General features: G+C 43.7%; 1 protein-coding gene across 8 annotated transcripts in view; it reads left to right on the top strand.

Annotated features, from left to right (window-relative positions):
* The window catches only part of DGKD (diacylglycerol kinase delta), a 58,792-nt gene that overhangs the window by 7,264 nt on the left and 29,093 nt on the right, over nt 1-22,435 (top strand). For 2 of the 8 annotated variants that reach the window (XM_071566993.1, XM_071566992.1), the window contains exons 2-3: nt 7,889-7,999; nt 8,668-8,748. The exons of 1 other annotated variant lie outside the window; for it this stretch is intronic. In XM_071566993.1, coding sequence (XP_071423094.1) covers nt 7,889-7,999; nt 8,668-8,748 — 192 coding nt within the window. Of the gene's footprint in view, nt 1-7,888; nt 8,000-8,304; nt 8,363-8,667; nt 8,749-13,493; nt 13,773-14,190; nt 14,211-18,978; nt 18,997-20,280; nt 20,461-22,435 lie in introns of those variants that run through there. 5 more of the 8 variants (XM_071566995.1, XM_071566996.1, XM_071567000.1 and 2 more) reach the window with 5 other exon arrangements.

The following is a 22,435-nucleotide window of genomic DNA, read 5'->3' as shown; positions in this document are numbered from 1 at the left end:
TTGAAAACTATGTTAAATAGATGACGAAAAAAACTTAAAAGCGTAGGTTGTTTAATACATAAATATGGAAAATCTGATAGCAACAGTTGTTAGAGATGAGATAAAAATAAATTGTAAGATACCTAAGTATTAATTAAATAGCCAAGGGGCAAAAGCTGCTTTCAGCTCTCACCCCATTGGAATACCAGTTGGAGTAAAAGGATGAGTATTTGGCCCTGCCTCCACCAGTCACTGCCAAATAAGGCTCCTTGCAGAATTCAGTAGCAGAGTTGATGGGAATCCAGACACAGTGGGAGGAAGCTGTCTTTCTCTCAGCCTCCTCAACACAAGGGCAAAGCATTCAGTTTTCTTCGTCAAGGTATAACTTTCGCTTTCCCATGTCCTAAAGTTGTCATACCAGTTACTTGCTGCTGACTTTTCCTTCCTACTTGGCCAAGATCTCCATGACGTTTAGCGGAGTGGGAAGGATGGGGTGGTTATGATTGTGAGGATGAGATCCACAGCTGTATTCTGGCTGTGCTTCCCCTTACATTGGCTGTTCCTGTGCTTGCACCCATCGTGCCTCCTCAGCCTGACACTCCTGTCAGATGGCTCTGACAGCCCACTATGGTGAGTGCCTGGCTCCTTCTGCCTGCTGCTGAAGTGGATGGGTGGGCTTAGACAGGTGTTTCTGATAATAACTTGTCTCTCTGAATGAATAAGAGTGTGCCTTAAGCTCTAGTGGTACTGGCTGCAGCATTAGAGGCTTCTGTGTACAAGCTGTCATTCCAAATGAGGTTCTATGGCCGCATCTCAGCAGCAGGGCCATGTGCTTCTGAGTTCAGACAGAGGGTTCTGTGGTGGTGTGTGGCTTGTGACAGGCATGTCTCAGAGGTGAAGGTTTCACAGCAGCTAATGTGCTTTGACATTTTTTGTGTATGGGGAAAATGCCCAAGGAAGGGATGTAGTTGTGTTTGTGTAATTTTAGATGATAGAACAATAACTATCAAAGTTGTTGTGGTTGTCCTTAAGTGTATAAAGCTCACATTTAACTAGTACCCTTTAAAATTTTATTCCATTCCAAAGTTTTCAGGTAGCTTTTAAACTGTTGCCTTTTTGCCTTCGGTTATCTCTGTGGATGGGTTTGAGCCCTTCTCTTCTGGCTTTACTATAGTTTGACTGGAGCTTTGTGCTCAGTTCCCCTCTTGTGTTTGGGAAGGATGCCTGGAGCTTATGGAAAGCATACTGAGGGCTTAAGCAGTTAGCATGCCAGGAGTTGTCCAATTATTAACTTGTCCTGAGTCAATGTACTGGTGTGTTTTTAATTCTCTCTTCTACGTAGCTGACCAGAGTATTCATCTATTGTAAGTGCTCTGCTTGGAGCTCTCTGACTGAGCTCATTTTGCCAGAGAGCTGTGTGATAATATTCTGTATATTGTGTTTCCTTTCCCATATACCTTTTTGTTTGCTTTCAAATTTGTTTTCCTTTGTTAAATTGTTCACTTTGGGTCTGTGAGTGTGCATCACTTTTAGAACAGTTGTTCAGAATAGTAGTAGCAGCTGAATGTGGTATTGAAAAGTAGCTGGTTCCAAGACCTGTTCTTTGTCTACTGACTGCAGCATTAACTAATGAATAATGAAGTGTTTGAGCATTTATTTGTGCCAAGGCACATTCAAGCCTTTTCAGTATTTATTTGATACAAACTCCTGTCTTTCACTGCTGATCTGGAGAATCAGCTTGCATTTCCTGTACCAGTGCCATCCCAGCTCACTGTGGCTGGCTTGCTGTTCTGTGCTTTGGACTCTGCTGGTCTCAGGAGCTGCAGGGAGGCTGGAGCAGAGCTGTCACACTCCCTGTGTGCAGAGTGCAGCTCAGGCAGCAGAGCTGGAGGTTACAAAAGAGGAGGATTGGGAGGATGGTTTGTAGGCGAGTTTTTGCAGACTTTTCCATGTGGTTGTGCATAGGTCTGTGCTGTAATCTCTCATGGGTGCTTCCCAGTTTATATGGCATGGGTTACTAAACCAAAATGGAATGAAGCAGTGTACACTGAGGGCCTGGCCAGTGCCCCCTTCATCAGTGGAGCACTGGGCTGCTGGTACTGGTTTGCCGACTCACGGCCCCAGCTTCTATTTTGACATTTGATTCCTGCAGCTGACCTCTGATTTTCTTTCTCCCTCTTCTGTAGTCCTCTCGTTACAGAGAGTTCACATAATGTCTTGTCCTTTTGATACCAGTGAAAGAAATCTAAATGCCATTTATTCTTCTTCAAGAGCCAAGTGCATTTAATGTAGAATTTCCAAACAGGGCTACACAACTTTTAAATTCCTTGTGCTCCCCTATAGATCTGTGTGGCTCTCTGTGTGTCCCATATTTGGAATTGCTGTACTGATGCAGATTTCCCCCCTTTGGGCTTCCTGAAGTTAATTTCCAGGGTGTGACCACTGTCTGGTGGAAGGATGTTGCTCTCGGATTAGCTTGTTAACCCCTGCCCTTTTGACCTTTCATGTCTTATTCTATGGGGTTTGTTAGATTTATTCCTGTGGTTTCTTTGTTGGATTTACTATGTATCATTTGATTTCTAAATATTCATTAGTTCTGTGTTTATGAACACAAAGAGCTTTTATGAAACCAGGTACTAAAACTGTTCTACCCACAGCAAGGTACATACAACACTCTAGATTTGTACCTGCCCTAGTGTGGCAGGGCTGTCTGGCCATGTTTAAGCAACTGCAGATGTACTCCTGTCTTTCTTGCCACAGCTTACCCCAGATCAGTGACTGGATGAGGTGGTTTGGTGCCTGGGGATCAGCTGACTGTAACATTCCCTAGTGAGCACATACAAAGACAGCCGTCAGTTCCGCACATGGTTTTGCATTTTCTTTTCATTGGTGCTTTCTTTAGTTAGTTATTTGTTGTTTGGCATCAGTGTTTTATGGTACACACAAGTGTGTGCCCTGAAGTTTTTACATTCGGAAGACACATGGAAAACAGAGAAATCCAAATGCTGAGGACCTCAGGTTTGGGATTCTTTAGCAGCTATTTCATTAGTTTTGAATGATTTTTCGGTTACCTTGTACATAGTTCTTTTTCTGCATTGGAAAGAAATACCAGTGGAGCAAAATTCTTGTTTTAGATATGTTCAGTGAATAACTGCTCATAAGAATATGTCAAGATCTCAGCAGTAAAATAAGGTGCATCGTTTTTCCTGTGTCTGTATTGAACACTGTTTGCAGCCTCCCTGTGCCAAGGGACACTTGGCAGCCTGGCAGCTGGGCACGCCTGATAGTCACCCTCAGTCGGGCTGGTAGGGGCTTGTTGTCCAGATTAGGAAATCAGTTTTATCAAGAGTCTGACTTCCAAATGGGGCAATAGGCTTATGCTTCAGGAAAGGCTTGTCTGCTCCTGTGTTTTACATTGTGAGCAGTACTGTGTGCAGGAGAACAAGGGATGTAATCTGAAAGTAGCTGAAATCTGACATGGTCTTTCCTGACTTTTAGTAGAATCATTGACATTACCGGTGTAGAAGGCATTTAATCTGTGTAGGCTGTCTCTGTGTCTGACCTCCTGACATGGGTTACTGGATGCAGAGACACCTCAGATGAGCAGTGCTGCAAAAAACAAGCCATGTCTTGCTGGTTTTGTGAATGGCTCCTATTAATTGTTTGGCTTCTTGTTCTTACAAGATGGGGCTGTGGGAAGAGGAAGCAGTAAACACAAGGCTCACTTTTAAGTCCTTGATTTAAGTCCTCTGAGTTGTTTGAAACCATTCCTGTTGAGGCCAGTGGCAAAACTTTTCTTTCGTCCATTCAGATTTAGGCCTGAACCCTGCAGCCGTTTTGACTGGAGAAATCTGAGAACATATTATTTCTCTTCCTTAATGTCAAGTTTAGGGCATGAGCTGGGGGAGGGTTGTGTATTGCTTGCCATGGACTGAATTTTTTTCTACAGGAAGTTACTTTTCTTCAAGGCCAAAGATAAATAGTAAAATGCTAGAAATTTCCTAGGCCCTGCCTTTCAGCTGTTTAATCCTGCTCTTTGCAGACTTCTGAAGACTCTCTGCTATGTGCAGTGTTGCTTTAAATTGTCAGGTTTTTTTACACTCGTTTGTAATGTGGTAGAAGGAGATCACTCTTGAAACCAGAAGCACACCATTTTAGGCTTGATCCAAGAAGAGGATTCATTTTTTCACGGTGTTGTCTGCCCATGGATTGCCATGCCACGGGATACCACTGGAGAGGGACTCAGCTGGATACAAAGCAGTCTGGATAGTTCCATTGCAAACAATTTGAGTATTTATCCTGAATAGGATGCACATAATGAAGTCTTATAATGTTTCAGGGCAGTTGTTTTTCCCGTAGGATCCAATATATGATCCTAAAAATAGATTTAACTCTCTCTTTTCATTATGGGAGAAACAATTTCACTTTTATCTTCATGAAGTACATGCCTAATAATCTGATCAGAGTAAATCTTCAATTAAAAACCTGTGTAGAGGCTGGTGAGCAGGAGTAACTGTTCGTCTCCCCCTTGTTCTTTCATTTGGTGTCACTTTGCAGTCACATCCTTTCCCTGGTTCATTTTCTGCAGATACATTCCTCTGCAAGTAGCAAGTCCTTTGGCTGTAAAATCAGAAGAGAGGAGGAGGAAGGCAGCAGTGTCTGCATCATTGCATAAAGTCATCTTCATACTATCTCCAGTCCTTTCCGCCCAAACCCACCGAGCTGTGTGCCGAGTGAGTGCCTATAAATAGCCCCGTGCTCTGGTGCAGGGATGGGCAGTGCTGAGCCAGAGCCGTGTTTGCTCTGAGCAGTGCAGCGCTGCTGCTCTGGCCTTTCATGTCTGAGCTGCGGAACTGAGGTTTTCTATAGATAGAGCCTGGTAATGACATAAATGCTGCTTAGGGCGGGGCAAGATGACCTCTGGGATTGTTACCTTTTGGTTAAAAAAAAAAGAGGGTTTAAAAGAGGAATGGAGGATAGCAGGTCTTGTGCAGAGGTGAGTGAGCCCAGCCAAGGTGAGGGAGCCCTCAGAGCTGAGTGGGAGCGGTGGGAGCTGAGGGAAAACAGAGGCCTTGTTTTGCTGAGATTTGCTCTTCTGGTGGCTGGGCAGGAGTGTGAGTGGCCACAGTGCTGCTGTCTGAGCCTGGGCACTGTGGGGTCCGGCTGACCCCATCTAACCATACGTGTAAATCAGCATAGCAGCAGAGCTCCAAAATCTCCACCTACAAGTTGCTATTTTTATATTAGACTCCTGGCTAACTTGGTATCTTCAGACTTTGCATCCCAGGAGTCTTTCCCAGGACTTTTTAGTACTTCTCTGACTTCTCTTCAGGGCTTTGCAGAATTCAATACCTATTTTCTCTGTCTAATTTTTTAATTATATGTGGGGTTTTTTCCAAGAAATGAAAAAGATCACTCCATGTTTCTGTTTTGATCTGGAAATTTTCCTACAACTCTCCCATTTTCTTCCCTGTAAAAATGAACTGCAGAAATGTGTGATTTCTTTAGCATGGTAATTTTGATGCTGTTGCTTTACATTTCTCTTTGATACTCAGATGCTGAAGGTTAAAGGAATTCATCAGAGAGACATTTATATATGTATATTTTAGTGGGTCTCCACAGAGTTGGGCAGTACTGTTTGTTCCATTGACATATGGGGGATGGAGACACAGTGGAAATTGCTGTATAACTCAGGAAAAGTCCAGGCAGAGTAGGAGCATGAATGCACGTTCCTGGTTCCAGGTGAGTGTCTTCAGCTCTGACTGTGCCTTGAGGACTGTTTCAGCAAGGGATGCTATTGGGTCGGTCTTTGCACTCTGTTTTCTCTGAAGCTTCAGATTAAGATCATGGCTGAATTTCATATTCTTTACATAAAACCAGCTCTAAGGTGGTTTAACATCTTGTTTCCGGGTGTCGCTATAGTGTGTTTAACTTACGGACCCTAAAATCACTCCCAGATGCCTTATGGCTCCTTAGAGTGTATTCCTACTGCTGTGTCCCTGCTTTGGCCTGTGGAAAATGAGTGCCAAGATCCGTTTCAGTGACTGCTTCAGAGTTGTGGGGAGCTGATGTAGAGCTGAGAGAAGCTTGGGCCTGGGCTGCGCTTTTTGGTGTTCTGTGTCCGCTGTGCCGGCAGTGCCGTGGCTCGCGGCGATTCCTGGCTGACGCAGGCACACTGCACTGAGCTGCTGCTTGCCCGAGCGTGGGCCACTGTGTCTGCCAGTGTGCAGGTGCATTTGGGGAGCAGAGCACTGAGGCTTGGGCTGTGCTAATGCTGAAACTGGCCAGGTCCCAGGATTTAAGGAAGATGAGGTTATTTTAGGAGATATGGGAGCTTTTCCCCTGTTTCTCTTTCCCAGCACAGTGGAGGAAGATTAGAGTGGCTTCTATCTCTGACAGCTCTCTTTAGAATCTGGGGGTATATGGAACCTGCTCCTTCTCAGCAGATTTGTGAGTAGAGGCTTCCCGATGGTGGTCCAGACCCTGTGATCTCTCAGGCCAGTTTGAGGATGGCTCCTGTCTAGCAAGAGAGAAGCATGGGTTTGTAGACAAATGTTTCTCATTATTGTCAACATGTTTTTCCAAGTGCTTTTTGAGGAAACTTTGAGCTTGGCAAGGGCCAATGTATGTGGAAAGTATTAAAATCCACAGCTGTTTCAAAAAGTAAAGACCCACATTAGAAATATATATAGCATTTTAAAAGCACATTTATTTTGTGCTCTGTAGTAGCCTGGCAGTGTCCTGTGTTTGTGAATTAATTGATACTCATCAGTGACCTGACTGTTAAAAACCTGAGTTCCACTGAGCCCTTCTGGTATGTTCAAACTGTGTCATTTTCCTGGCACCCAGATACAGAATAACCTGCCTTACAAGATTGTCAGACCATTTGTTTCCTGTGTTTTAACTGTGTGTTTATCACATTCGGCTTTCTCAGCAAGAAGTAGGTTCCTGGAACTGTTTCTGGGGAGAGCAGTAGGTTTCTTGTGGTACTGAGGCATTCATGGCATAGCACCGTTTGCAGCTCCCAGGCAGTACTTTCAATCAGGAATTTGGGGCTGGACGCTGAGCTCTGACTTTTCTGACTCTTGTCTTTCTGAGCTGCTGTTTTTGAGATTATTTTCATGTAGCTGTTGGTATTCAAAATCTGTCCTCAGCAAAGGAGTCAAATGTATTTGACAAAGGAGGCTGAAGTGCATGTGGATTCAATCTGTACCCCTGTGTATGCACAGTATGTGAGTGAGCACCTGGGCCTGTGTGTGCTGGTATGTCAGCCTGGTTCTAAAGCAGTTAAAGAAAAAAAGGCAGCATGCGTAGACAGCTTTGGCAGTGGAGCCCTGGGAAATGGCAGCTGGCCAGAGAGAGCTGAGACAGGGCCAAGACTATCTGAGGAACACCAAATGCTGAGCTTGGATATAGCTCCTTCTCCTCTCTAGTTCAGCTTGCCAGCTCTGTGCCAGGTAGATGCTGATCATTTCACAAGGCAGAACTGGAGAGAGAGACAGATATCCCATGGTGTGTAGGTCCTGCTAACTGGATGCCACTGAAATGAAAGGTACAATTACCTGTGACTGAAACCGACCCTCAGTGAGTTTACCTGTTACACTCCCCGAGTCACTGTTAGACTTTGAAGTGGTCATTCAGTCTAAGTTATTTATCTTTTCTGGTATTGTGATAGCACTGGAGACAAGGGTAAAACTGCACCACAATGTGGGTTGTGTGTTTGTGAGGGCTTAGTCTGGTTCAGTTTGCTCAGCTGTGCTGACTGGCTCTGTGAAGCGCTCCCAGCAGAGGGCACTAGGGTTATTGGTCTCCAGCTCCAGCTCATCCTCTGCGTGACTGGACTGGGAGAGCTGGAAAGCTGCCTGTCAGTAAAATCTGTGCTTCACCCTCTCCTCTCCTGGTTTTGTAGACTATCATAAAGGAGGGGATGCTGTTGAAGCAAACCAGCTCCTTCCAGCGCTGGAAGAGACGATATTTTAAGCTGCGAGGACGAACACTCTACTATGCAAAAACTGCTAAGGTAAGGTCCTGCCAATACATGGGAGCTCAAGGAAGGAAGGCAGTGGTGGAGCTTGGAGGCAGGTGGGTGTCAGTGGGAAGGCAGCCCTCAGCAGTGAAAAGAACACACACTCTTTAAGCACCCGTCTTCAGGTTTTGTAGCTACCAGAAGATCCCTGTGTTTTGCTTCACACTTGGAAATCCTTGGTTTTGAAGTAATGCATTATGGGTTCATCATACTGATTTTTCCATGTTTTCCTTCCTTGGTGCATTTTATTAGGGAATAGACTCTGAATCAATAGGAGGGAGAGAATGTGAATGAAAAAGCAAAGTGGAGGAGAAAAGCAAGGCTAAAGTTTATCAAATCAGAGCTGCCATACATCTGGTTAGTATCTTGATAGTGAACTAGATATAAAACTCTCTCATTTCACAGACAAAACCTACAGTTACTTGGCTTTTTAAATAATCCTTTAATAAAAATAAAGTCATTGTGTTCACTGACTGAACACAGGCTAGAGTGAGCCTCAGTGTATGGAATTAGACTTCCAAGTCCTTTATGTTGTTGGTGCTGGATCTTTCCTTCAGATCACAGAAGGCTGTGATGGAGCATGCTAGACAGACTCCCTTTGAGTCTGCTGCTTATATGTTGTATTCAATAATTCATTGGGATTTTGAATTTTTTCTTTCCAGTCCATTATTTTTGATGAGGTGGATCTGACAGATGCCAGTGTGGCAGAATCCAGCACAAAGAATGTCAACAACAGCTTCACGGTAGGACTTCTTGCATTATTTTTCATTCTTGCATCTTTTCCCCCCTCCCACCTCTTTTGCAGATTTTAAAAAACATCTGAACAATCCTCACAGCATCTTTCACTGAAAATTCACAAATCATAAACTTATTTTTTTACAGCAGGATAGGTCATCTCTGTGCATGGGAAGTACCTTGGGTTACCATGTACTGTGCTAAAACTTGGCATTCAGGGATTTTCTTACCTGTGAGCTGAGAGGGTTTGATAGAACCCATTCACACAGTGAGACAGAAAAATTTGTTCTACTGAGGGAATTAGGGGTGATGTTGATGTTTATGTTGCAGATCTTCCTCAAGGAATTTAGTTTTCTCTTCATGCATTAAAATATGTAAACTTCTTTCTCTGACTTTATTTGTATGTGTCTGTATATGTGTTTATATATGCATGCTATATATAGTGGGAAAGCTAAAGGAAGGACAGAAAGAAATAGCACAGAAATAACTGTGGAACTGGTTCAGGATACTTGTTTGATGTGAAATGTGTGCTACATATTTTCCACTCTGGAGACACGGTGGTGTCCCTGCTTCATTTTCTCCAGGTTCGGGAACTAGGAGGAAAAATGAGTGTATTTCTGAGGTGCAGGGGTTCTGCAAGCTCCACTTTTCAGGGAGCCCCTGGTGCGCAGAAAAAAAGCCATTAACATCAGCCATGCAGCGTGAATGTCAGGTCTTGGTGTGAGCTTTGGAATTGAACAGCAATAATCTCCATGCAGCCCCTGAAGGGCTCAGGAGAGAGGAGAGTGTGGAGAAAGGAGGCAGTGCTGCTCTAAGGAAGCTGAAGGGGGGGAACAGTCCAGGTGGAGGGAGGAAGCTGATCCTGCAGGTGGTGACCAAGGCTGAGCAGGGTGCTTTGTGCTGCAGCAGTGGGGACCTGCTGCTCTAAACATCTGCCAAAGGATGTTTCTCTTGCGTAGCTGTAGATTTTGGCTTTGCAGTCCCTGTGCAAAGCAGCCGTGGCACCCACCCTTTGCTCAGATAAAACCACAACACTTCCCAAAGCTTGAAAACACTTTCTATATCCATAATTGGACAGGTAGAAGGCCTGATAGTACATATTGATACCAGGTGTAAATATGTGAACACAGAAAGGATTCTGCAGTGATTTCAAGAATGTGAAGTTACTTTCCTGTTAATGAAGCATTTTGTCTTGCATCTTGCTTCAGTTTTCTCAGACATAAATAAAGGCTGATTTTTCAGGTAAGTGTACTGTTACTGTTTTGCTTATTGTTATAGCTGGGAGAGATCTAATCTCCCTCAAGAACACCTTTGTTTAGGGATGGAGGGAAGTAGTGTGTTTGCTCTCTCAGATTATCCCATCCAAATCCAACAGTAAGAGTTGTTTCCCAGGCTCTGGTGTCAGGCTCTGCCAGTCTCTCTTCCCTAGTGGGTAAAAGTATGGGGTTACCTTGAAACTCAAGTAGCAGGTACAGTCTGCTCTGGCTCCAGCTGAGCCCTGTATCATGGGGCTCAGGTAAAAACCTCAAGGAAGACATGTTTCCTGTTGATTTCTGTCATGGCTTATGAACGGAATTGACAGTGGTTTACTGTGAGCTCTGAAAATACTTCTAAAATCAGAAGATGGCCTAGTGTTGCTGCTGTTTGCTCTACCACATCACTGCTGTCAGTGCTTTGAATTCCTTGCAGTCATGCAGTTTTCTGTTGGTTTTCTTTGAGAGCACTCTGTTTCCCCGCTGTATCTCCCCAGCTTGGTTCTCTCTAAAATTCAGACTTCTTTGATGCATTTTTTAACCTGTTTCAAATTAGTGGAACACATGATTTTTGTTGTTCTCCGAAACTGAAAACATGCAGCATTTGGTGTTGTATAGCAAAGTTTTAGATGTCCTAGGTTTTCTTTTTGGTTCTGTGTTTTCTTCAATGAAGACTGGTAATTTTGGATTTATGAAAGAGTGATTTCTTTCTGAGAAAACTCAGTCTCTGTCCAGGCATCTCCACGGCTTAATGTATAGATTCGGCAGGTCAGTTTGCCTGAGTGACAGCCCTAAGGAACTGACAGAAATGAGAGACAAAAACACCAGATAAAGCACTTAGAGAAGCAATGTGTCCAGAACAGAGGTAATAAGGGCTGACCAGTCAGAAGAGAGACTGGTGACAGGGCAGTGAGGACCATGAGGAGGAGAAAACCAGAGCATGAGCCAACAAAGGTTGTGCTGCATATATAAAGGAATTAAGGTTAAAAAGTAGCTGCCAGTAAACCTTTAGCATAGGACATGCCTGACAGGTAATTTGTTTGCTATCAGCAGGTAGGAGAGCAAGAGAAGTGAGTTTTAAGACACGGGCCTCTTGCTCTAAAAAGAGGAGTGTGTAATAAGGAATTCCACTATTGTTTACTTAGTTGATCTTGCATAGATTTCCTCAGTAAGTGCATCCTGTTTGCAGTGGTGACGGTTTTCAGGACTGCTACTCAGAGTTAATGGATGAATGACTACAGAATGGGCTGGGAGCGTGTGATTGGGGCATCTCTGACTTTGGATGTTGTACAGCTGTGTGCCCTGAGGTATAAGGAAAAGCTTTTTTTTTAGGTGTTGTTCCCTTAGGCCAGGCAGTGTGGCTGCAGAGGTATTTAGCAGGAAGCCTCTGGAAACAAATCTTGCAGCAGCCCCATGCCACGTTAGGCCTGTAGGTGTGGTGTTTGCTGGTTTTGTCACATTTCTGCCTCCTCTGTCCTTCAGGGTCAGCTGTCTACAAGGTAGATTCTTTTGGAATGTCTGGACTGTAAGTGACAGGTGCTTTTCACCTATGATCTCTCAGTACATGGTGCATAGATCTCTCGTCAGTGCATTTTCCTAGAGTTGCTGTCTTGCACAGAGCCTTAGAGAAGATCTGCTGTGTGGTACAAACTCAGTGATAGTTGTGTTGTCCTGGTAGTTGAGGACCCTTTATTTTGAAGAGAGCAGTCAGCTTTTAGCCTGGATTCTTGCCATGAGTGTGTGCTACCTTTGTACTCCTTACTAAATAGAATCATAAGCATTGGATGGGTGAGGTCAAAGCCTGATCCTGATTTCTGAGTGGAGTTTTCTCAGCCATACCCTCAAAACCTCTTCTGATTTTTAAAAAGCAGATGATTTGGGATCACACTGGGTATATTGGGTCTTCCCCATGAGACTTCAGCTCTCTCCATGAAGGTTTTTTCTTGGACAGTGCAGTTTTGCAGTAACATGGTATGTTAAGATGCCCACTTAATGAACTAGCCTGCAGCTGTGTTAGGAGCATTCAAACAAAATATGCAGTGAGAATGAGTTCCATACATTAACCTGCAATAGTGTTTTCTCTAGATCATGTCAGGAAGCCTGGCTTTTACTGGTCTCTCCCTCAAAATGACTCTTTACCTGTGTCATGGACCTGATCCATCCAGCATCCCCATTCTTCTCTTCTCCCCTCTAACACTCATGAGGTTTGGGGGATGCCAATTAGTCTATTGCCTGTTGCTCAGGTCAACACTTTGCTTCTACAGCTGCCCTCTCAAGAGTCTTTGGAAAGACTTCGGGTCATCTCCTTTGGCCCAGTTTTGTAAAAATGTTTGTGTGGTGAACAAATTCTTCCTCCTTGGATCGGTTTATGGGCTGCAGAGCTTCTCTTTTCTTGAAGGTGCCACCTGAGTTAGGTCTGCTGCCTTCAATGCAGTTGGCACAGTTGATGGAGCGAGGCCTTATCAGTTCATAGATCCTTTCCTGCCTTGTGCAGGATTTTTATAAGGATAAAATATGTGTTCTTTAATACTAGTAAAAAACACCTGTTATCCCAAAAGGGCTGTCTTGGGTTGAGCTGGCAAAATGCCAACTACCCAAAGAATGGAGTTAGCCTCTGGCGGAGAAGAGGGAAGAAAACTTTCAAACTAGTTTTATGCTTAAACTAGCTACATGTATTTATACAGAAAAGAGAAAATTAAGAGAAAATTACAATATAACACACACTTACGTTGTGTATAACAAGAAATAACCTCCCACTCCCCAGTTAATACAAAGTCTCTTACTCTAGATTCATAAGCACTCCAAAAGACACCCTGCAAGAAAGAGAAAGTATAACAACAAAATATTTTTACTTCCCTGAACTCAAGCAAAAGGCAAGTAGCAGCAGCAGCAGGAGCAAGGCCTAGCAGAGTAGAAGAGCTGTGCATCACGGCCTTCTTCTACTTCAGGCATGGTGGAACTGACCTAATACCTCCCACTGCTGCACTCATATCTTAGGTTTGTGTCATCTGGTGTGAAATATTTCCTTGGTTACCCAGTCAGGTGAGAGCTGTCTCCCAATCCACATAGATTCTATTCTCTGAGCCTGCTAATTTGAGACCTAGCTAAAACCACTACAAGGGCTCAGAAAGGACATCAGATCTTTCCAGGTATATATTTTAATTCCAATATGATTCTCACATGGTGGTTTTGTAAATGTTTTCCAATTATTGCTACCAAATGGTGATGTGGACTTTCACCCTCCTTCACATAACGAATCAAAACATTCACTGTTGTCCCATTTGATTCAGAGCTTTGGGATCCCATAGTAGAAAGCTCCTCTGTATGGAGAGATAGTTGTGTGTAGTTTGGTTTATTCTTTCTGATGCTTTAGTGGAAGTGAAGCTGGGTCAGAGCACGTTTTTGAGCACGAGGAGCCATGCTGGTGACCCCTCCTCCATAGTTAAAGGTTCTTCACTGGAAGAGGTGGAGCTTGAGCTCCTGAGCTTCTGTAAACCCTTTTCTATTGGGAAGTACCTCTCAGCTCAGCGCAGACAGGAAACAGCATATTATTCCAGTCAGCGCCTGCCTCTCCACTGCACTGCCGTCAGAAGGAAATTTATCCCAGCTCCTCCTTAAGCAGCCAGCTAATCAGCCTGTGGCCAGTGGAATGTAGCTCAGAGAGACTGACCACAGGCGAGACTAATCCTGTTAATCGCACGTCAAGCACTCGTTGAGGTTTTTCCTGAGCGAGTGGGCTGCTCTGCACACTAGTTTTAGAGGACGATTGAACGTGAAAGGTAAGAGCAGGGGACTGAGTTTTCTGGACTGAGCACTGGGAAACATGGCACCTGTGCCAATGCAGATCATCAGGAGCTCAGGTTCTTTGGAATACATTTGCTACAAGCTCTTACTGTTCAGGTGTTCTCTCCTGAGGGGATTTAGGTAGATGAGTTCTCCAGAACAGGGCTAAAGGGAAAAGTGCCTGCAGTGCTGTTGGAAGTGCTGCACCCATCCGTTTAGGAATCCTATTTATTAACTGGTGAGTCACCGTGACCAAGTCCCAGGAGAGAGGAAGTATTGAGATTAGTGCTCTTCCAGAGCACTTGCATGGCTGGAGGGCGAAGTGCTTGTGGTAGATTGAGGAACAGGGAGTTGCTGGTGCTCCTGAATGGGATTGTGCTGTCATCTCTGAGAAGCAGCATGGATGCTGTTCTCCAGCTGTGTGGAAGCCTGAGGTGTGCTACAATTTTATCTTGTTATAACCTTGTTACTTAGTCCTGACCTTCCAGCACCGAAGTGCCAGTTTCTGTCTTGTGAAGTTGTAGATTACTGTCTGATCTCCTCCAGACTGTATTTTTGCTATACTGTCCCAGGGCTTATTGATGCTATGGAGAAATAGCATGAATCTTTATTTTGGGGGAACTAGCTGTTTCTAAAAACGGGGGACAAAGTGCTTGAACTTCAACTAAACACCGAAGTTGAGGGTACTTCCTGGTGGGGAGAATATGTTGTTGATGTCTGCAGATTCCTTCACAATGAAGTGAAAGTGCCTTTGGTTGTTCATGATTTTGTGTCAAGTTGAATTATTTGTGTTAGTGAAAATACATCGTTTTTAGCAGAGAAGGCAGAGAAGTCTCTGAAGAGTTTGGTTTTGAAAGAGGAACTAGAGTTTTTACAGCTACAGAAAGTTTGCCATTCATGTCTGGTGCCGGGGCTCATGCCTGTAAGGCACTGCTGGAACAAGAGGGACCCACGTCAGAGGTCACTTGTGCTAGTTTGAAATACAAGCTTTTAGAAAGAGCATGTGACTTATTTTTGTGGGGAGAAAGAATATAACAACTCTTGTAACAAGCTGTTTGCAGAGAGTCAGACATGGACTTTGAGTTTGGGCTGATAGAGAATGGAGAAATCTGTGCGGTTTGACAGTTGCAGAGATTCCCTGCACTGCCCCATGTGGCCTCTGAAAACATGGGATTGAACATGCGCTGCAGGGAGTCACTGGCTTCCTACCGAGGGAGAGGACCTTCCTCCCCTGTTTCCCCACTGTGGGGTGAGGGACCCAAAGAGAAGGCTCCAGCTCTCGACTGGGCACAAAGACCGACTAATCTGGGGACACAGGGACACAGGGTAGTCACCAGGTGTCCAGAATCCTCACACAGTCATGGATTGCCCTTTTAAGTTTTGGAGAGGGGAAAGATTGGCAAAGATAGACTTGTTAATGGGATGGTTCTTCCTTATTTGTAAACTCTCTTCTCTAAACTGGGCAAAATTAGAGCACACATTGGAAATTCAGGTTTTGCTGGGGTTGTTGTCTTTTCCACACCCATGGGTGTACACGTTCGGGAATTGTACACTCTCTACTAGTGTTCCCTCTCTGTTTATATTGGCATGCTGTCAGAATTTCCTCTATAAGCAACTGAAAATATGAGTAGAGCCATGTACTGCCGTGTCCAGAATCACTCTGCTGGTTTTCCTCTTCCCTTCCTTAAGTGCAGTTTGGTCCCCATTTCCTGTCAGAACTGCTGCAATTTCAACATACTTTGCTATTTTAGTAGTTTGTAATCCAGACTTCAGTGCAGTTTTTTCTCCTTGAGAAAAGGCCGTTTGGTAAACAGACCGTTCTGAGTCACAGTTAGTCAGTGAAAACAGTCATTTAAAATTCTTTCATGTCAAGGATTTTTGGAACTCTTAATTCAGCCTCCTGTGGGAGCTGATCATTAGTCTGCTGTCACAAAAGAAGGAAAAATCTGGAGAAGAATAATCGAAGAGAGGATAAACATGGGAGAAGAGTTAAAGAGTTTGGAAGAAGTTGCTGTGGATGAAGAGATGTGGTGATTGCTACTGTATGTTACAGAATGACCTGAAAATACGCAGGGAGTTTTGAGAAAGATGAAGCTCCTGTAAGAGGAAGAGGTCAGACTGAGCTTTATGTGTTTTACTGTGGGACAGGACAGACAGGGATTTGGAAAGTGAAGGTGACTGTTTGTGAAGAGCTTTTGTTTCCTCAGGGAAGTTTACTGCTTTGAATTTAGTGTCTGCCCTTGTGCCTGAACACTGTGAGCTTTTGTTTGATAATCTCTTTGGCCTTTGTAACCTCTGTGCTGCGTTGGGGCTTATCTACCTTCCTGAGCAGGACTGCAGATTTCAGCATTGTCTCCCCTTCCGGGAGAGACACAAAGGCAGAACAACCTGTGGTGAGCAGGAGGTCAGTTGAGAACATGTTTAGCTTTATGTGGGAGCTGCTCTTGAAGGAAAGCTCCTTTTTACAGAGTGAGAGTCTTGCTAACATTACTTGCAGAAAAGCAGCCTCCCTACTTGTGGTTCTTGTGTTGTGTGAAACAGGACTTGTCTTTGCCTGGTGACCCAGTGTGGAAAGCTCCTGGGTTCATCAGGCTGTTAAAAGCTATTCATTTCCTTTTGTGCTAGCTACCAGCCTCATTTTGACACAGCTGAGCTTAGGGGGGCTGTGAGAAGCTGTTCCTAACAACAAACTGTCAGTCACAGGTCATTTTCCTCCTGTGGACAAGATCTTGTATTGCCCAGTGCTGTGATTTATTAGCTGCAAGCCTTGCCGTGTGTGAACCCACTGAGACAGCAGCTGCACCACTGGGCAACACTGACCCACCCTTTGTTTTTCATGGGTTTGCTTCTGTTTGAGTGAGTAGAGAGGTTTCTCTGAAATATCCTTTAACTTCCCAGATGGGCTGCCCTTTCTGGACAGGGTGCTTCTATTTAGGAACTCTTCCTGGAAGGATTGCATACTTTGGAAAACAGGTGAAGGGATGCATCTACTGCATAAGGTGGAGGGGGGAGTGGATAATGGAGCTGCTCTGACACTTGACATGGCAGCCCTTTCAGCTCCATTGAATGCAACTCCATCCATGGACATCTCTAGTGATTAATAGGCCTAAATTACCAGGATAGTTTGGATTTCTTACCTGCTGACAGTGGCAAAGACCTAGCATGGTCTAGTTTTGACATCTGGAAAGTGGTTGCAAAAGTCCTAAAGTCCTCTCCTTGTCTGTGTTCCTCTTACCAATTGCCAAGAACAGGAATGTGCCTTGTTTAAGAACAGTTTCCAGAAGCATGTAGGAATGTGACCCTGGTATGAGAGATGATAATTTTCCCAGGGAATGCTCTGTCTGGTCTGATTTCCCACTGCAGCATGGGGGAAGAAGGGACTGGGAGAAATCTCAGATGAAGGGTCGGCATGAGTTGAACTTGACCTGCGGGCACAGCATAGCAACACCAGTACCAGTGCTCAGAAGTGCACTGGTACCCTGGCAGAGGAGGGACAGATTGCCAGATGCATGAGCCTAGTAATGTAAAAGTGATCCTAAAGAAACCACAACACTTGCTGTTCCTGTTTTCCTATGGAAATGAGCTGTCCTGGAGTTTACAGATTGAAAGTGAAGTTAAACATTCATGTGGACATTGGGGATAAAATACCCAGTATATTGTGAACAAAGATATGGGCAATGTGGGCTTTGAGGAAAATCTTATTATTGCTATTAAAAAAAAAAAAAGAAAGGAATTTGGCACAACTATAAGAACATTAATGACTTGTTTTATTTGGTGGAAATGAGAGTTTCCATAGGTGGAAGATGGTCATTTTAGCAGGAAATTAAGTTCTTGCACTATAAAAATAAATACAAAACTGGTGCATTTCTCCAGTGTTGTGTGAAAAGCTGTTTTTTTGTTTCCCTTAGCATCCAGGTTTGGGGGGGAGAGAATCAGTGCAGTTCCAGAGAGCTCTATGTGACTTCTGCAGTGAGTTAATGGGACTGGATTTGTTGGCAAAACTGGGTGAAAGCTGAATTGCAGAGAAGAGGGATGTTGTCTGTGGAGGAAGGCAAGCCTTGGTCCTCCCTGAGTCTAAGCACTGATACTCGTATTATATCTCTCTTCCAATCTGGAGAGGCCTACTGAAGTCATACTGACCTGCTATCTAAGACTTTGCTGGCCTGACGCTGAGCTCCACATTGTTGAGAAGCTGCCAGCAGTGAGACAGACTTTGAAGATTTTAAATGTAAAGGACTGGTCTGAATCTGAAACTTGTATTTTCTTCTTGCTTTTTCACAGTCTTCTTTTTAACCTGTGCTTTCACTGAGGGAATAGCACTTGCTTAGTCCACTCTTAATCCATTTTGCCTTGTGTGAGTTCAGCAATCCTTCTTGAAATGTTCAGTGAATCTGGTGATTTGTGAGTCTTGCTGATGAACACAGGCAAGATGTTTTACTGTATTGCAACATTCATTTCACTACTGTGGGCTCTGGAACACAAGCGAAAGTGGAGAAATGGCTGGGTCCTCATTACAGTCTCACCCAGTTTTCCTTCCTGAATTTTTGGGCTTTTAGGACACCAAGAGCAGACTGCACTATAAAAAGCAGACATGGCAGTTGGCTACAGATGGTGTACAGTTTCCCCACCTTTGCCATATGTGATAAGCTGAAGGTTTTGCAGCTTTTAAATTTTTTTCTAGTTACTAGGTCTTTTGAACTCTGTAAATTCCTGTTGTCTCTGTACTCAGGTCATCAACTGATCTCTTTGGGGAATTTATGGCTAGCACCTTTGAACATAAGACTGTATTTGCACAGGATATGAGTAAAAGGAAGCAGTCAGAATCAGCAGGTGTTCTCATACACCCACTTTTGGACACACTGAGAAATGTATCACATCAGGAAAGCTGTATTTAGCAAAGTTTATGTCCCTCCACCCCATCTTCCCTGACAGCATTTCTTTGCCAGCTCCATGATTGGGCCAGTGTGATCTTAACTTGCTTTGCCATCTTTTGTGGTCACCGAGCTCAGCAGATCTACTCTGATAACTAACAGTTCAAGGGCATGCTTAGCCAGACTGTCACTTTATTACTGAGAAGCTTCTGGGCAGCCAGAAAAAGCTGCAAGAGGAAGTGAGCTGGGATGATAATGTTGTCTTGGGTGGCAACAAGACCAGAGAATGAAGTTTGCACTCCAGCTGTTGTGTGGGGGAAGGTTGCTCAGGACAACAAAATAGCAAAGGGTGAAGTATAGCACATTTCTGTTTAAAATTTGGTCTAATTATAGGAGTCTTTTGGACTGCCTTTCTAGTTCGATTATTCACAGCTGTTTATTGGGGAAGGACATCCAGGGACATCAGTCCATTTTTAGAATGTGAAATGCAGAATTTTCTGTGGTTGGCTTTGTTGTTTACCAGCTGACCAGATTGGAAATGTCAGTGAACTGGTGTTAGTTTTGGGCAGAGGAGTTAGGGTGAACATTACAGGTGGTGGGGGTTAACAGCTGGTAAGAGTGCATGTGCCCTGTCAGGGAGGGACAGACGAGATGAAGCTAAATTTGAAGTGTCAGGGGAGCCTTGTTGTTTGCACAAGAGAGCCGATGAAGGCATGGCTGTTTTCAGATTTAGGGTTTTTTTGTAGTTAGTGAGCAAGCTTTAAAATGGAAAGTTTCTCTAAGACTTGAGCTGACTCATCTGCAAGGGGGGCACATAACTGCCTGCAAAGGGGAGACCTGCTGGGGAGCTAATTGTCACCTTCATTTCTGCAAAAGAGACTTACGGGGTTTCGTATTTAGTGAGAAGTTTGTAATTAACCTGTGCCCTAAATCTGAAATGTCTTTAGGCCTTCCTGCTACTCCCATCCTTTCTTATGGGTCTCCAGGACTGATTAGAGGGATTGGCAGATTCCTTTTTCCCCATGACTGTGGAATACTTTTTCTGGTCTGGATAAGGTGTGAAGCATGTCACCATGTGGTGAGCTCTGGGCATCCAGTTCCTACTGAGGAGTGAAATCTAAAGAACCACACCCAAAAGCTCAGTAGCATTTAGGATCAAAGAAGTATGATGGGTTTTAATATTTCCTTTTCAGGAAGAACAAGCATTTTTAATTTGCGTAATTGCTCATATTGCAATAAAATACTGAGCTGTTGGGCAGGAATGCTCAGGCTTCTGCCAGTCTCCAAACAGGCCAAAAATGTATGAGATTATAAATAAATCTGAAGACTTTTTATTGTGTTCTTTTTAACTCCTAGCAAGGCAGCCTTCATCCTAACTCAGAAGTAGTCATATCATTGTTTTTGTGCTCTCTGTTTAGATGAGAACGAGAGGTCACTGGATGACATTACTGCTTTGTAAATTTAGAACAAATAAAAGGAAATACTACTTCACCTAGTGCGTCGTCATCCTGTGGAATACACTGTTCCAGGATGTTAGTCAAGAGCTGTAGCCGGAACACAGAAAAATACCTGGACCGCACTGTAGCCTCGTTTGCCAACAGGGACAACAAGCCTCGTGTTCCAGAGCGCTGGCTCATCGCAGCTGGAGCTGGGAAAGGACAGCTTTCCAGGGAGAAGGTTGCTGTGGCTTCTTTTAAGATGACAAGGATTACTTTATTATTTTTGGTGCAAGGTGTTAGATGGCTCCTGGCTCTTGTCTGGACAGCACAGTGTACGTAACAGCCTCTGTCCCGCTGTCAGTGGCCTTCAGGAGGTGGGTGTCTGGAGCTGAAAATACTGGCTCAAGTAGAGGGAGTTAAAAGTGGTAGGAGGAGTGTTTTCCTTTCCCTGGGAGTGAGAGCGTGTTTCTATTGCTCAGAACAGTGCAGCGGCTCTCTGGCTGCAGATCAGCCTGCACAAGGGAGAGTCCGGCAGTTGCCACGGTGCAGGGAAAGCAGGAGTTTCCTGTGATCCCAGGGTAGCTGGGTTGGCTCTATGGACTGTGTGTGAGGCTGTGTTGAACCACTCTGCAAAGGAAGCATCCCTGTTAATGTGTTTCTGGTTTCCTAATTATCCTCATTAAAATGTTTTAACACCACTGCACGTTAATCAGGAAAACAGGTTTGTGTGGTTTCTTCATTTCCCCAAAGAATTGTTGCACTAGTTACATTTAAAATCATATCTGTCCTTCACAGTGAAGCCTGGATTGTCCCAGTTTGTCCTCCTTAGGAGTGAAGTTTGGGATTTTACTCTTATTTCCCATCTCTGGTGATATCAGTAAATCCCAATGCAAATGTTACTTTAGAACTGACTAATGGGGAATGCTCTTTCTGAATGTATCCTACAGTTACATTTTATATGCCATTTTGTAGTTACTCAATAGACCCTTTATTTTAGTTTGGTAACTCCTCACCTGGATGATTCATGTATGAAAATCTTTTAATCTCTTTCCTTATCCTCTTGTCATATAAACTTTGAACAGAGGATTGCCTAACACTGAATGTGGGTTTTTTTTAAGACAATGCAGTAGGTGACTTAAGAAGGAATTAGTTGTTTTCTATGTTGGATGGTCTCTTCAGTGATCCAGGAAGTCAGTAGCCTCAGAAATTAATTCTTATCAACAGAGTGTCTGCATTTCTGTATTTTATATCAATATTTTAAATGTCATGTCTTCTAATGTGATTAAAAACTATAGTTTGCCTTTTCCTTTCTCCTCTGCCTCCCTAAAAAGGCAGAAAAATAGTAAATGGAACAGCACTATGAGTGTTGTGAAGTTGTTTCTCCCCAGTGTCCAAGGACCTGTGGCTTGATGAGTGAACTGGTGGTTCCTTACAGTACCTGGATGCTTTGAAAGTGATGAGAGTTCCTTAGATGCTTCATCCTGAGATGTTTGGACTTTACATATGGTACTGTTGTGTGTGTGCAGTTATAGATGTTTCTGGCTTTGGTACCAGTGCCCAGCCCTGTCTGAACAAGATAGAATGGCCTAAATGCCAAAACTGTGTTTCTGATATTAATGACCAGTCCCATCTTTAAAAGGGGTTTTTCCTCCTTTCACTGACTACTTAATGTGTCTATAACACCCTTTTCTAGGCATTGGTCGTGACTCTGGGTAAGGTTGATGTTACTGCAGGTGAATGCTGCAGTCTGTCAATGAAAAAAAATACAGATTGAAAATTGAAGAGCTTAAAATAAATCCAAAATTTCCAGATGTATGTTTTTTGTTGACATTACATCCACATTTCGTGGCGGATGCTCCGAGGCATTTCAACATCAACTAAATGTTTAATGTTCAACTTCAGAGGCTTTTATTTTTAACCTCTTTTATGATTTATAATGAGAGAAGTGAGAAACAGACTGGAAAATGGTAATTAACAGGGGTCATGCGTTGGGATGATGTGTGTGGGTGTTTTAGTGTTCAGTAACAAAACTGGCTGCAGGGTTGGGGCTCATCAAGTTGGCACAAACCAAGTTTATTTTATTCCATTCTTTCAGATGTTAGGGTACAATTTCCTGGAAAAGCAGATTATAGAGGCAATTCTGTTCATGTACAAAATATAGGGGGGTGCAGGAAAGGAAAAAAGAAAAACTTTTAGAGTTGACATAAAAGGGAGCCTTTTGATTTTTGCTGATGGTGCTCACCCTTAACACAGCTTTTCCTAAATTCAGTCTTGCAAACACTTCAGTGTTGTTCTAACTTAAGACGTCTGTTTGATGGAAATCACAGTGAGATAACTACAGTGTGGGGA

The sequence above is a fragment of the Pithys albifrons genome, chromosome 11 (assembly GCF_047495875.1).
Source record: "Pithys albifrons albifrons isolate INPA30051 chromosome 11, PitAlb_v1, whole genome shotgun sequence".
Classification (NCBI taxonomy): domain Eukaryota; kingdom Metazoa; phylum Chordata; class Aves; order Passeriformes; family Thamnophilidae; genus Pithys; species Pithys albifrons.
Note: the sequence above shows the minus strand (reverse complement) of the source record. Positions and strands in the feature narration are given on the sequence as shown.